Source organism: Rhinolophus ferrumequinum, chromosome 27 (genome assembly GCF_004115265.2).
Source record: "Rhinolophus ferrumequinum isolate MPI-CBG mRhiFer1 chromosome 27, mRhiFer1_v1.p, whole genome shotgun sequence".
Lineage (NCBI taxonomy): Eukaryota > Metazoa > Chordata > Mammalia > Chiroptera > Rhinolophidae > Rhinolophus > Rhinolophus ferrumequinum.
The window spans coordinates 21,747,652-21,760,944 of record NC_046310.1 but is presented as its reverse complement, the minus strand read 5'-3'; the positions used below and the strand labels follow the sequence as shown (position 1 = coordinate 21,760,944).

General features: G+C 39.9%; 1 protein-coding gene across 3 annotated transcripts in view; it reads left to right on the top strand.

Annotated features, from left to right (window-relative positions):
- The window catches only part of MTR (5-methyltetrahydrofolate-homocysteine methyltransferase), an 83,334-nt gene that overhangs the window by 19,874 nt on the left and 50,167 nt on the right, over positions 1–13,293 (top strand). For all 3 annotated transcript variants that reach the window (XR_004422257.1, XM_033099659.1, XM_033099658.1), the window contains exons 12-15: positions 1,809–1,888; positions 4,509–4,621; positions 7,786–7,926; positions 11,212–11,397. Coding sequence is in view for 2 of the 3 variants with exons in the window: in XM_033099659.1 (XP_032955550.1) it covers positions 1,809–1,888; positions 4,509–4,621; positions 7,786–7,926; positions 11,212–11,397 (520 nt within the window). In the remaining variant the exon portion in view is untranslated. The remainder of the gene's footprint in view (positions 1–1,808; positions 1,889–4,508; positions 4,622–7,785; positions 7,927–11,211; positions 11,398–13,293) is intronic.

Below are 13,293 nucleotides of genomic sequence, written 5' to 3'. Positions count from 1 at the left end.
TCCAAATGTGGCTGCATTTGGAGATTAGGTCTTGAAAGAGGTAATTAAGGTCAAATGAAGTCACGTGAGTGGATCCTAATCCAATCTGACTAGTGCCCTTATATGACTAGTGTCCTTCCTAAGAAGAGTAGATTAGGACACAGACACATACTGAGGAAGGGACCGTGTTGAAGACGCAGGGAGACGACAAGCCAAAGAGAGGCCTCCGAGGAAACCAGCCCTGTTGACACCTCGATCGCAGACTCGTAGCCTCCTTTGAGAAATACGTTTCTGCTTTTAAATGACTGTACTCAGTCTGTGTTATTTATTATGGCAGCGCTACCAAACTGAGATACCTTTATATTATGAAAAAATCCTGAAATAAGATGAATCCCCATGTGCCTATCACAGTTTTCATAATTTTCAACATTTGCCGTTCCTATTTTACCTAGTCCCCAACTTTTTCCCCCTTAGACTACTGTAAAGCAAATCCCAGGTATGATAACATTCTGCCCTAACACATGCTCCAGGGAGAGAGCTCATTTCTTGTGGGCAGATACGTGCCTCTTTTAGATTCTCTCCTGAAGGAAAAGACACTAAGACTACAAGCACCTGAGGCCGGGAGAAGTGTCTCCACCTTGCTTGTTGCCCAGTGAGGGCGTGAGGAAGGGAGCCTGGTGAAGTGGTGTGCGGTCCTTGCACTTGTGTGGCTCCTGAGAGGATGGCAATTCAGTGAAACAGAACAGTTTAGGATGGTTTGTGTTTGTTTTTTTCCCTACAGTGACTGATGGTCATATTTTGAGCCATTCATCTCACTGTTCTGAGTCTGTTTTCGTGTGTATAATATGTTTTCTGTATTGAATTACCTAACATTTCAGTGCTTTTGTTGATTTCTGTGATAGACTCTATTAAGAGTCTTTCTAATTTTTTGAACATCTTTAAAATAATCTCTGAAAGCTATCAATAGTTGAAGGTAGGTTGTCTTTGGATCTTTGTTTTTAAGGTTAACTTTTTAAAAAGAGTTGTTTTAAAAAATGTGTGTATTTATATACATGTAGATAGTTGTGTCTCTGTCTATCAATCTAGCGCATGTGTATGTGCATGCGTATAATGTAGTATACACACACCTATTTGCTGCTTTTACTTTGACATCTGCATACTGATTTGGGGGGCAGTAGAGTGAGCTGTTCATACAGGTCTATAAATTTAGTGGAGTAACCAGATTTTTCCAGGTTGATCAAAGACATAATGCATTAAAACTGATTAGGTTAAAACAAGTATGAATAATTGAAACACTTTTAGGAGTTATTTTGGAGTTTTAGTGATATATTCCTGTGTACCCTCCCTACTATGTGTGTGCTATGCTTGGAAAAAACAAACCTGAAGGATTTAATTTCCTGGCGTCTCCTCTCCTGTTTGCTACTCCTTCTCAGCGATGAAGGCCTTTTTCTTTTGAACTACTCAGTAAGCAGCAAGGACATAGTTCACATGTGGACTTGCTAGAGTAAAGGACCTCTGTGGGTTTGGGAAAGGGACGACAAGATGTGCAGTTTGCATTCATGCAAATCATCGCTATCTGTAGGTTCACATCTCAGTGCAGAAACTGGTAGACTCAGCGCTCAGCAGACTGGGCAGGTACGGAAAGCAGGTTCAGGGATTCATTTCTGCATGGCTGAGAGAACTAAAAGGCATAATTGTTGCTGCACGTTTGGAACAAGGCATATAATTACGCATAATTATGTTAAATAGGCTTAATTTCATTGCTGGAAATTAGTTTAATTTTATTTTATTCTGAATTAATGGATACAGTGTTTTCTCTTTTAACTCAGGGAAATTGCTGAAGCTGTGAAAAACTGTAAGCCTCGGGTTCCACCTGCCACTGTGTTTGACGGGCATTTGCTACTATCGGGTAAGTCTGCAAGATGTGGCTTGTGTGATTTCAGAAACCGTTTGCAGATTAATTTAGTATGTTTATCCGAAGTGGTAGCGATTTTATTTATTACATCAAAGAAGCACTTGTTTATTACATCAAAGAAGAGTATATGTTTTTCTTAGTGAGAAGCCTTTTATTTTTCTAGAGGTGACGTTAACTTCCGGGAAACGTGAGAAGGGAGGTGATTTGCTCAAGGGCCCTTAGTTAGAATTAGAAGTCATATGGTCCCATCTCTGCTGTGCACTGTTCTGGAAACATTCTCTTGGCCACAGCCTAACAATTCTCTTTATCAGGTTTGCTACTAGGCTCAATGTTTTATAATGACAGCAGTCTCTTTCTAGAAAATTTTAATTGTTTCTAAAATATTATTGTCATGATCTTAATTTATCACGTGTTCAGCACTTTACAGAGTTGTGGTGTTTATTTTTCTGTTTGTCCTCAGGCAGTTCTGTGAGATACGGCAACCTCCCTGAGAAAGAATGAGTTTTGATGTTCAAATAAGGAACGCTGGTAAAATAGTTCATCATGCCAACTATTTGAAAATAACTTCAAATTTGAAACTTTAAATTTTATATTTTCCCTACAATACTTTAATGACATTCTTGACAGTATCTTTAAACCAAAAAATGTATAAATAGATTGTTAGAGAACCTGCAAATCGCACACACGGGGAATTATGTACCCTAATAATTTAGAATTTAACTTTTCTTTAAATTGAGATATTTTTGTTCTTTATGTTCTCTAAGAGAAGTGAAATGAAATACGAGTGCCAGCAATAGTAATATAGACTTTTCTCATTCACAACATCCTGCATAGAATTAAGCAGTGAGGGAGTGTGAGGCTAGGCTAACTACACACCTCATCAGGCTGCCCTGTTTTCTTCTTACGTTCCGAAGACAGGATGAGGTTAGAGGAAGAGGAGTTTATGATTTGTGACGCATCCCTTACCCCCAAAGTGGCTTTGTCAGATGGAGTTTTGGTAGGATAGTGTGTTTCATTCTTAGATCTAAAAGCTATTAATTGACTTCACCCAGGACTGACAATTAAAATTGTCAACCTTTGCCAAAATTGAAACAAGAAGAGAATCATTAGAAATGATTTTTAAAAAAAATTTATATGTAAGAATGAAAATCTTTTTTTCTGATTTGAATTTCTTCTACTATCTCTAAATTGCTTTAAAAATCATCTTCAATCAGATTTTAAAAAATGACATCAAATACACTCTTTTAAATAGCTCTTTTGTAAATTGCATACTTGTGAAAAATGTGGTTTAAATCAGCTACTTTGTGTTCTTAATAGATCAGAAGTGCTTTGTGGGAAATGCTTTTAGGGCTGTGATGCAGGATCTCATTTAAATGCCGGTATCTGAGCTTGCCTGCCCTGCAAGCCTCAGGGTCTGACTAGGGATCAGGGATTCCCTGAGGCTCGCATGGAGGGGCTAGGCTGTGAGGGTCATTACCAGTGGGAAGGGAAATCGCAAGCCCAGACTGGGAAGAGATAGCCGGTCATCCTGACCAGTGAACAGATACCCGTCTGTATTCCCTGTTTTCCTCTCCCCCATATCTGTCTCTTCTTCAATCAGTGCTTTGGCAAAGGACTTAAAAGCTATTTTCTTTTATTAACAACAGCAGCAATGATTGCTAGTGCTAATTTTATGTTTATCGATGTATCTAGTCTCATTTTTGTAATATTGTGATGCAGATACTTTTACTGTCTGAATTTTATAAACTCAGAGGCTGTGAGAGAAATCACCTGGCTTGCTCACTAAGACTGTTGGAAATGGCTTGAACCTGAGGCTAGCTGACCCCAGGGCCTGCCTGTTACCCATTGGCAGGACTCCCTCTCCTGATACGTGAAATACAACTAGTAGAACAAAATGGTTAAAGGCCTTTTCTGTAGTGATACTTTACACCAGATGTTGTTTTTACCTCAGTGTAACGTATCCACATTTGTTATCTGATTTTGCCCCTCAGTTGGCCTGGAACGGGGCAGATGTTATTGCCCCTTGGCACATAAGGGAAGATGTGCAGAAAGCCAAAGTGGCTTGCCCAGAGTCAGCTCATGAATGCGGACCTGCCACAGTGACCCCTGTTTCCCAGGGCTCAGCCTGGCCCCTTCCTGACTCCGTTCGGCCTTGCTGGTTATGGGTTCTTGGACTTTGGATCAAAGAGACATGGTAAAGCTAGTGGGATTAGCAAGCTTGTTCCATTTGGCTTCAGCTGATGTCTGCGTGGACAGCTGTGGAACAATCCTTTTGATTGTGACGTCATGGCTTTTGACCTAGACTCTTGGTTAAATAGGGATATGCTGATAATTTTTCCTTGTTTCTCAGAGCTGGTATGATTCAGCTCTTTAGAGACAAAACCCTGCAATATTTTTCCTTTTGAGAGTTCTGGTTGTAAATGTAGCTGCAACATAATAGTTTAAATATCCCTAGGAGAGAAGGCTGTAGTCCTGTCCCCACAATGGATCTGCTGTCCCTTCAGATGAGCTGTGGCACAAACTTCTTTTCTTTCTCATGGAAACATTTGCATTCCTTCTGTCTCATGTCACCATATGCATTTTCAGAAATTTTCAAACTGCTTCTCTTTTTAAGGTCTGGAACCCTTCAGGATTGGACCGTACACCAATTTTGTTAACATTGGAGAACGCTGTAACGTAGCAGGATCCCGGAAGTTTGCGAAACTCATCATGGCAGGAAGCTATGAGGTGAGCATCTCAATATGACCCTTGAGGCATCTGCCATGTTTTTGGCTAGACAGCATGGAAATGAAACAGCTCCTTGGATAGACTTTGATGGTGTTATCAAAGGTGCTGGGAGGTGTGAGAAGAACTATAATGCGCGTTTGCAGCAGGCTGGGCTGGTGGGAGGATGAGGCTTTGAAAAATGGAAACTGCTGTTGTTAATATTTGTCAAAAAGTACTGCATTTGGAGTATGAAGTGGGATGAAATGGGAGGTCCTAGCTATTTCTATTACTTGTGAAATAAGTTTAAAAATTTGAGACCGCTCTTCATTTTGGCTTCTCAACCCTTCTAGGGAAAGGCAAAGCCAAGAAAATTTATCTTCCATTCCTCACATCAAAGTAATGTTTATCAGTGTAATGTGGCCACATCAAAATAATGTGGAAGTGCTTATTTGTTAGCTGTAGCCTGAACACGCAACACAAAAGAAAGAGGAGGCCCTGCCTTGGGAAGGTCACATGATAGGTCAGCCATAGTATTTTTAAGGTTGGTCACTCTATGAATAGGGAAAATTTAATCCCGATAGAACCTACCCTAAACATCTATCCATATGCAAATATGAAATTAAAAATGGAGGGATTTGGTCTGGGCTTTAGTGATGATTTATTTTATCATCAAACTTCTCTAAGTTAAAGGTTTTGCAACCTTTAGGAAATAGATCTTCCAGAAACCACTATCAAAGCAGACTTCGTTTCAATCACAAAGTCCATTTATCATCCTTTGTGGACCTGTTGAGTACTTCTCCATGGCCTCCCTCAGAGGTATCCTCTGCAGCACATCCGTAGGGCCAGGTTCCCCAGTGCCTGACGGTTCCCTCCGTCCTCTCCCGTCATTCCTGCTACTGCTCACTGCCACCACGTGTTTTTGTCATGTGCTCCCCAGTTCAGAAGCTTTCACAGGGGACCTTGTCTGCATCGATGATAAAACCAGACTCCTTAGACCATCATTTAGTCCTCTCCACTTAGGCCCCAAACTGCCTTCCCTTCCTGATCTGTGCTCTGAACATTCCTGGCGGCTTGTTCTTGTGTGTTCCTTTCTGAAATCCTAATGGCCCTTCATAGTTGCGTGGTGTTCTTCATTTGGCAGTGTTTCTACTTATGTTTTGATTCTTATGTCCATTCTGTGGTGTCCCTTTCAGCTCTCAAATTTGATAGATTTGGTACTGAAAGCAGAGGGCATTTTAGGAAGAAGCAAACGGCTGGGAGTAACATCTATCATTTAATAAGGTCTTTCTCTTCAGTCACTGTGCTAAGTGCTTTGCGTCTTGACTCATTTAATCTTCACAGACCAAGAGTTCGGTACTGTTATTACCCCATTTTACAGATGTGTGGTGAAGGCTTTTGTTTCACAGTCATGATAGACCCCAAGTCTACCACGCTCAACCCTTAATCACTCTGCTGTCTGTCTAGAGGACATGGGACGTGATGGTAGAAGCAGGAAGGGGTCAGTGGGAGGGAGGCCTCATTCGAGCCTAGTTTCCCATGAGCAGTGATGCCTCAAGGATCAAAGAGCGCTGACCTGAAAGCAGTTTCAGTCCTGCTCTTTGTTCAGCGTGAGCGTCTTTAACCAAATCACTTCATCTTTCTGAGCCGATTTGGGACGGTTGGGCCTACAAGCTATTATTCTGTGACTCTCAGGAAGTGGAAAGGTCAGGTGTTGACATTTCTCTTTTCCAAGTCATTTGACCTCGGGTCTCACTCACCAGGTTGCTTGCTGTCTCCTCTCTCCAGTCCATCCAGGGCCCAGCTGAAGATGCTCCCTCGGGGAGCTTTCTCCATTTCAGTCCACAGAGACCTTGCCCTTGCTGGCGTCCAGGCGGTCTTGGCATGTGACACACACTGTGTGACGGCACCAGTAGCTTTTTAGGTATATGCCTGTGTCATTTGTCCTCAACTAAATGTGAGGCCTTCAAGAACAGGGATTGTCACACTTCACTCTATTCTTTACTTTATTGAAAACACTGTTGATCTTGAAATATTTTTGATTTGCTGCGTTTTACTGTGATCCTTTTGCTCTGTGTAACCTTGGGTCATCATGAATGGTCTTTCCTTGTGGCATATGCCAAAGAGCCTCATGCCTGTTCTGCCACAGTGATTGCTAAACATTTCTACCCGGTTTTCTTGGGGTAAGAAAACATTATCACACTATGAAGTGCACAATCAAGACTTAAACAAAATAAGGTCTGTTGTATCAGTCAGTTAGAGAGCATTATTGAACATGTATATTTTTCTGAGCATTGTTCAGAGGAGAGTGGGAGACACATAAGACCTTTCTAGATTTCTAAACACTTAAAATCTGCTTCGAGGAATAAGCTAGTACTTATGAAATCGTGAGGAAATGGCAATATAGGAAATTCTGTGATAATGATTATAATTGTTACAGAGGTTTAGAAGCAGCGGACTGTTGGGGAATAAGCAGTGTTCCCCAAAGTATGTGCTCTGGAACACTGACCCTACAAGACAGTCCTTAAATGGTCATAGTGGGACATGCTGCATATTGTATTCTGTTTGTGGAGATTTACAGTGTGTAATAATGTCTTAAAGGATCTGAAAAACCTGCTGACATTTATCTAACTCATATTTCATGTAACTCCTATCAACAGGCTGCAATGAATGCTTTGCATGTTTTGGCAAACACTGAAGAGTTATATACATTTTGGATGGTTTCTCCAAGGACTTTTCTTGGAGATGAGACTTGAGCTGAGTCTTACACAATATAGACAGGAAGGGGGTTGTATTCCCAGCAGAGGGGACAACATTATGTGTGACACAGAGGTGGAGACAGACATGGGTGGGTGCAGGGGACCAGAGGGAGAGGAATGGGAAGAACAGTTAGGTAAGAAGCTGGGGCCAGGTCACAGAGGGCCTGAACACCAGGCTGAGGAGTAGATTCTTTACGGCAGGGAAACAGAGCCTCGGTGGATTCTGAGGAGTGAAATGATGTGGTGGGAGAGATGTTACGAAGGTTAATCTGTGGTGTCGATGGGTGGAGACCAGGCCCAGAGTGGGGGAGGCCGGCCAGTGAGTCTAATGTGATGGGGAAGGACTGCTGGGACCGCGAGGAGTGGCTTGGCTAGCCTTCTCGGAGTCACCTTGTCCTCATGCTGCTTCCTCTCGCATTCTTCCCTCAGGAAGCACTGAGTGTTGCCAAAGTGCAGGTGGAAATGGGAGCCCAGGTGTTGGATATCAACATGGATGACGGCATGCTAGATGGCCCAAGTGCAATGACCAGATTTTGCAACTTCATTGGTGCTGAGCCTGACATCGCCAAGGTTGTACAAAGTTTTTATTCATCAAGGGATTTTGCATGTCTTGTTCTGTCACTCATTCAACATTGTCATTTGTCCCATTCACCTGTCATCTCCTACACTGGTTTTCTGTTTTCCGACGTGGAAAGCCCAGTAGTTTCTGATTGTCAGTTTTCTCAATGTTAGCTTTACAATAAAAACCAGAGTTCAAAGAGAAATATGACTTCAGCTTGGCTGTTTCCAAGGCTCTGGAATTGGTCACAAGAATTGTTTATTTCCTCTGATGTCTGGATAGACTAAGAACCCACTTTTCATGTCTCTGAAGGATATACTTAACACTTCCTACAAAATCATTAGTTCCATTCCGACAGTAGATAAGGGAACTCAGTAAATTCTTCCTTATCACAGGACGAAGAGACCTTTATAGGCTTATCAGAGTAAGACAAAATCACAAAACAAGATTAAATCAAGGTATTATGTCAGCTTTTACATTTATTCTTTAAAAGATGTTAAATTTTTGTGTCAGTCTTTTAAAAAATTTAGTTGGTTTCTAAAATTTTGCAGTCTCACTTCATTTCTCTACCACTGAATTTGTGATAAGGAGTGATTTTTGAAGTTTTTTTTAAAAAGAAACTTAAACTTCTTAGTGCTTTAAGAGAATAGGGCTGTCAGTTTTTTATTAGGTTTCAGCAAATGCTTAAGCTCGAAGTCTTGCAGTAAGCAGTGAATTACATTAACCAGTCCTTCGTTTGTGCCTTAAAACTCTTATTAAAAAGCCTCATCACTCCTCTGGGAAGTAAATATTTTGAGAATTTAAGGGGCAGAGAAGCTAAATGACTTGTTCAAAATTAGCGTCAGATGGGGAGCAGCTGTTTTTCAGCTGAGCCGTGGGAAGAGGGCTGTGTTGGGAGTCAGAAGACTCGCCTTATAATCCCAGGCAAATCGAGTAACTATTGACCTGTTAACATAAGAACATCCAATCCTGTAGAGAATTTTTATAAGATTTTGAGCCAAACCTATGAAATGCTCAGATCCTCCGGAAAATGAGTTTTGCCGTTTCTTTCATGCATTTGGAATTAAGGAAGATTAGCTGAAGGTGGGAGAAAGCAAGGCGGGGACTGGGTTACACAATAGTTAATAAGATAATGTTCTCCCTTGAGGGTGGTTATTTCAAAGGTGTGCTAATCTGAGTGCACAGAAACAAAGGACAGGGTTTGCTTCAGGTGAAGATAAACCTTTGACTGAACAAGTTAACACGCTTGGGGCCAGACTGCCCACCATGACCTGCCCTGTTAGGAACTTAAAATCAGGTCACCCTGTGAGTCTGCTTTCCATAGACTGCTTTCCTTTGTCATCTCTGAAATGGGAATAATCATGCCTGCTTTGTGAATTATAAAGATAAAAATACCTTGTTAACTGTGAAGGATATGTAATTTAAGACATTATTAATTACTTAATGCTCTGATGGCTACAAGAAGTTTTCTTCCTTAATCTCTCCTGGTTTTGACCTACTACTAAAATTTATTTGAGACCAAATTTTGAACAACTGGAGTAGACCATAAAAGTGTTTGACCAGCACGTTTTCAACAGCAAGGTTGGACCAAAGTGTCAGTAGGTGCTTTAAAACATTGGCTTGGTGTTGTCATTGTAGTTGACCTTTTTCCTTGCACATCTGTCATTACTAGTATGGCAGGACAGAGCTACATCTGGGGACTCCTGGTTCTGTATGGCCAAAGCGGTGTGCCTTAAGGAATTGCTGACTGCCCTGGGACCCTCTTCCTGAATCTCCCTCCCAACTTCTCCTGTGTCACAGATTGGCTTTGGTCCTTCAGGAACACGCATTCATAGTAGCCTGTGCTCTAGCATTTCCCACACTTTCTGTCATTACTTGTTTAATCATTTATCTGTATAAGTTCAGGAAAGCCAGGGACCTGCCTGCCCTACCACTGTCCCTGAGACTAGCACGGGGCCTAACATGGTCATCACTTAATTATTATTTTTTTCTTTAAATTCTGAACTTGCATTTATCTAATAAAATAGTCACAAAATATGTAAAACAACATTTAGGAGATCTACAGGATAGAATTAATCCATCATGCTGGATTTTAACAATGTTCTTGATTTGTCTTGATTTCAGAATTTCAACATGTTCTTACTTGATGGAAAGATCAAGCAGACAAAAAAATTAGCTATGAAAGAGGCAATTTAATAAAACAGTCAACGTGGTTAATTTAATGAGTATGCGCTTGGAATGCCAGGAGAGGAGATGGATAGAGGAGTAGAAAAAACATTTGGCAAATTAATAACTAAAGATTTGATGGAGACATAAATTTGTTCATACAAGATGCTCAGAAAGCATCAAACAAAATAAATACACAGAAGCCCAGTTTGTAATCAAACTGTTAAAAACCAAAGACAACAAGTAAACCTTGAAAACAGCAAAAGAAAAATGCATGGGAATAACAGGCAAGGAAATAACAATTCAATTAATAGCTGACTTCTCATTAGAAACCATGGACCAGAAGAGAGTAGAACAAAATTTTAAAATGCTAAAAGAAAAAACAAACACTATCAACCTAGAAATCCCTGTTAAGAGAAAGTGTCATAAAAAAAAAAGAGAGAGAGAGAGAAAGTGTCTTTTAAGTATGAATTCATTAAATAATGGGGCTTAGATCAGCTGCCCTGTTCCTTCTTGAAACCTTTACCACCACCTTTCCTGGCACAGGCATGAATGTGTGGAGAATATTAAAAATGAACCTGTTCTCATCTGCACATTCCAAGTTTGTCCTTTATTTTAGTTATGTGCACCTGTTAAATATTACATCTCCTTTTACTTTCTAATAGTAACACCCATTTCTTTTTTCCATCAGGAACTTTATTTTTCTAAAGGCAAAACTTAATTTGAATAACTTGGCCGGAGGGCTGCTCCCAAGGGTGAGGCTAAGCCTTAATCCCAGAGTCAGATGAGGGACATGGGGATCCTGTGTGAGGTGCTGGCCACAGAGCATAGGCACTTGAAAGTGTAAACTGAAGGCAGTGAACTGACCAGCTCTTCCATTCTTATATTTAGCTGTGATCTTTGAGTTAGAAATTTCTGGCCCTTCATGCATGGGCTCTCTCGTAAGACTGGAATTACTCCAAGTATTTTGGGCTTTAAGAACAAGTACATGAAAGCCCCATCTATGTCACACTACTATTATTTGTTTATTGTTTCCCTAAGGAAGAAATAAGGACTGTTTAGGAGCCTGTGGAAGGGCCTGTGTGGTGACTTGTTGCCTTTCTGTGATTTTTCTGCCCTTGTGAGCTCAGGTGCCCTTGTGCATCGACTCTTCCAATTTCGCTGTGATTGAAGCCGGGCTCAAGTGCTGCCAGGGGAAGTGCATCGTCAATAGCATCAGCCTGAAGGAGGGAGAGGCCGACTTCCTGGAGAAGGCCAGGAGGATCAAGAAGTTCGGAGCTGCTGTGGTCGTCATGGCTTTTGACGAAGAGGGACAGGTAAGTAAGTTCTCTTGACCAAACTCCAGGCTAGACAGAACTGTGGAAGAGAACTGAGTCCCAAACAGCCGTGTGTGTGCACGCGCACGCGTGTCTACATGCACCATACTCACACACACATACATATACACATGTACACACATACTTATATCTGTGAAAATTTAATACAAAATTCTTTACATCAATTGAGAAAGGAATTATTCAGTAAATGCTATTAGAAAAACTGGCTATGTGTCTGGAAGAAAATAAACTTAGAGCCCCATTTCCCATTATATACTAAAATAAAGTCTGTATCAATTAAAGATCTAAATTAAAAACAGAATTCTAAAGAATGGGAAAATATTCATCTAAACTTGGGAAGGCAGAAAGAAAATTGATACATCAAAATGTAAAACTTAGTGGTGAAAGACATGGTACTATTTGCAGCATGAGTAATAGCATTGGGTTAATGCAGAGTAACATGCAGAGTTTCTATAAATCAGAAAGCAAAATGCCCTAGTCAACCCGAAAGAAAATGACTAAGTAATTTATAGAAGAAATACAAATAGCCAATAAATGTATGAAAAGATATTACATTTCATAATGATTAAAGAAATAAAAAAAAATGAAGCAATAAGGCGATACTAGTTTCTTTTATCAAATAGAAAAAAAATAAGTAAAAGATTAATAAATGACAACTCTCGTGTCTCCACCATGGAATCAGGGAAGGGCAATGGGAAGCTTCAAGCACAATGATAGTTCAACTGGTGTGCAGTGATTATTGCATTGTTTTATACTTCGCGTGACTTTTATAAATATTTTTGTATCTATTCAGTATTTAACACAACTGAAAAAATCCATGCCTTATGTTTAGCCCCTCCTGGGAATCTTATAATAGGCTGAGTATGTGAGGGTATGTGTTCACATTCTTTGTAGCATTGTGGCAGCAAACAGTTGGCGCCACTATAAATGTCCATTAACAGGGCAATGGTTCATTCTTGCTCCAGGCCACACAAGTACTGTGAGCAGTTGAAAAGAATGAGGTGATGGAATCACGTGTACAATGTATTGGAAGTGAAACAAAACAAGTTGTATTTAATAAAAAGAGAATTTATATGGATACACAGAGGGTACCAAAAAAATGCATACACATTTTAAGAAAGGAAAAAACTATTAAAATTGCAATACAATGACTGATGCTAGCATTCCTTTGACTAGCGCCATCTTTTGAGCGAACGTCTTACTACACGTTGCTACCATAATTCAATTCAACTTCGAAAAGTAATATATAGATAACATCTCTTAAAATGTGTACATTTTTTTTGGTACCCCTGGTATGTGTGTCTATAAGCAGAGGAAAAAATTTGGTAGTTAACTGGAAGGTAGAGATGGTCTCAGATGTGGACATGTTGACTAATTTGTGTAATTGACGAGTTGTGGGATTATATGTCCTTTTTCTTTTCTCTGTTTTTTGTATTTTTAAATTGAAAAAAAGTTTTAAACAAAAATGTTATTTTTGTACAAAAGACATTTTAAAAAAATTAAAAAAAATTTTTTGATTATAGTTGACATACAATATTGTATTAGTTTCAGGTGTACAACATGGTGATTTGACATTTATATAACTTACGAAGTGATCACCCTGATAAATCCAGTACCCTGGCACCATACGTAATTATTAAAGGTATATTTTCATCTTGAGAAAAATTCAAATTCAGAAGAGTGCAAAAAGATAATTTTTGATAGTGAACATGTATTGAACCTCTACTTATATACCACGCAGGAACACTGCACACGTGAAATCAGTTTTTCCTCCCAAAATGTAAATGTTGGGTATGTGTGTGTGTGTGTGTGTGTGTGTGTGTGTGTGTGTGTGTATATATATATACACACACATGTATATATATTCTTACTATT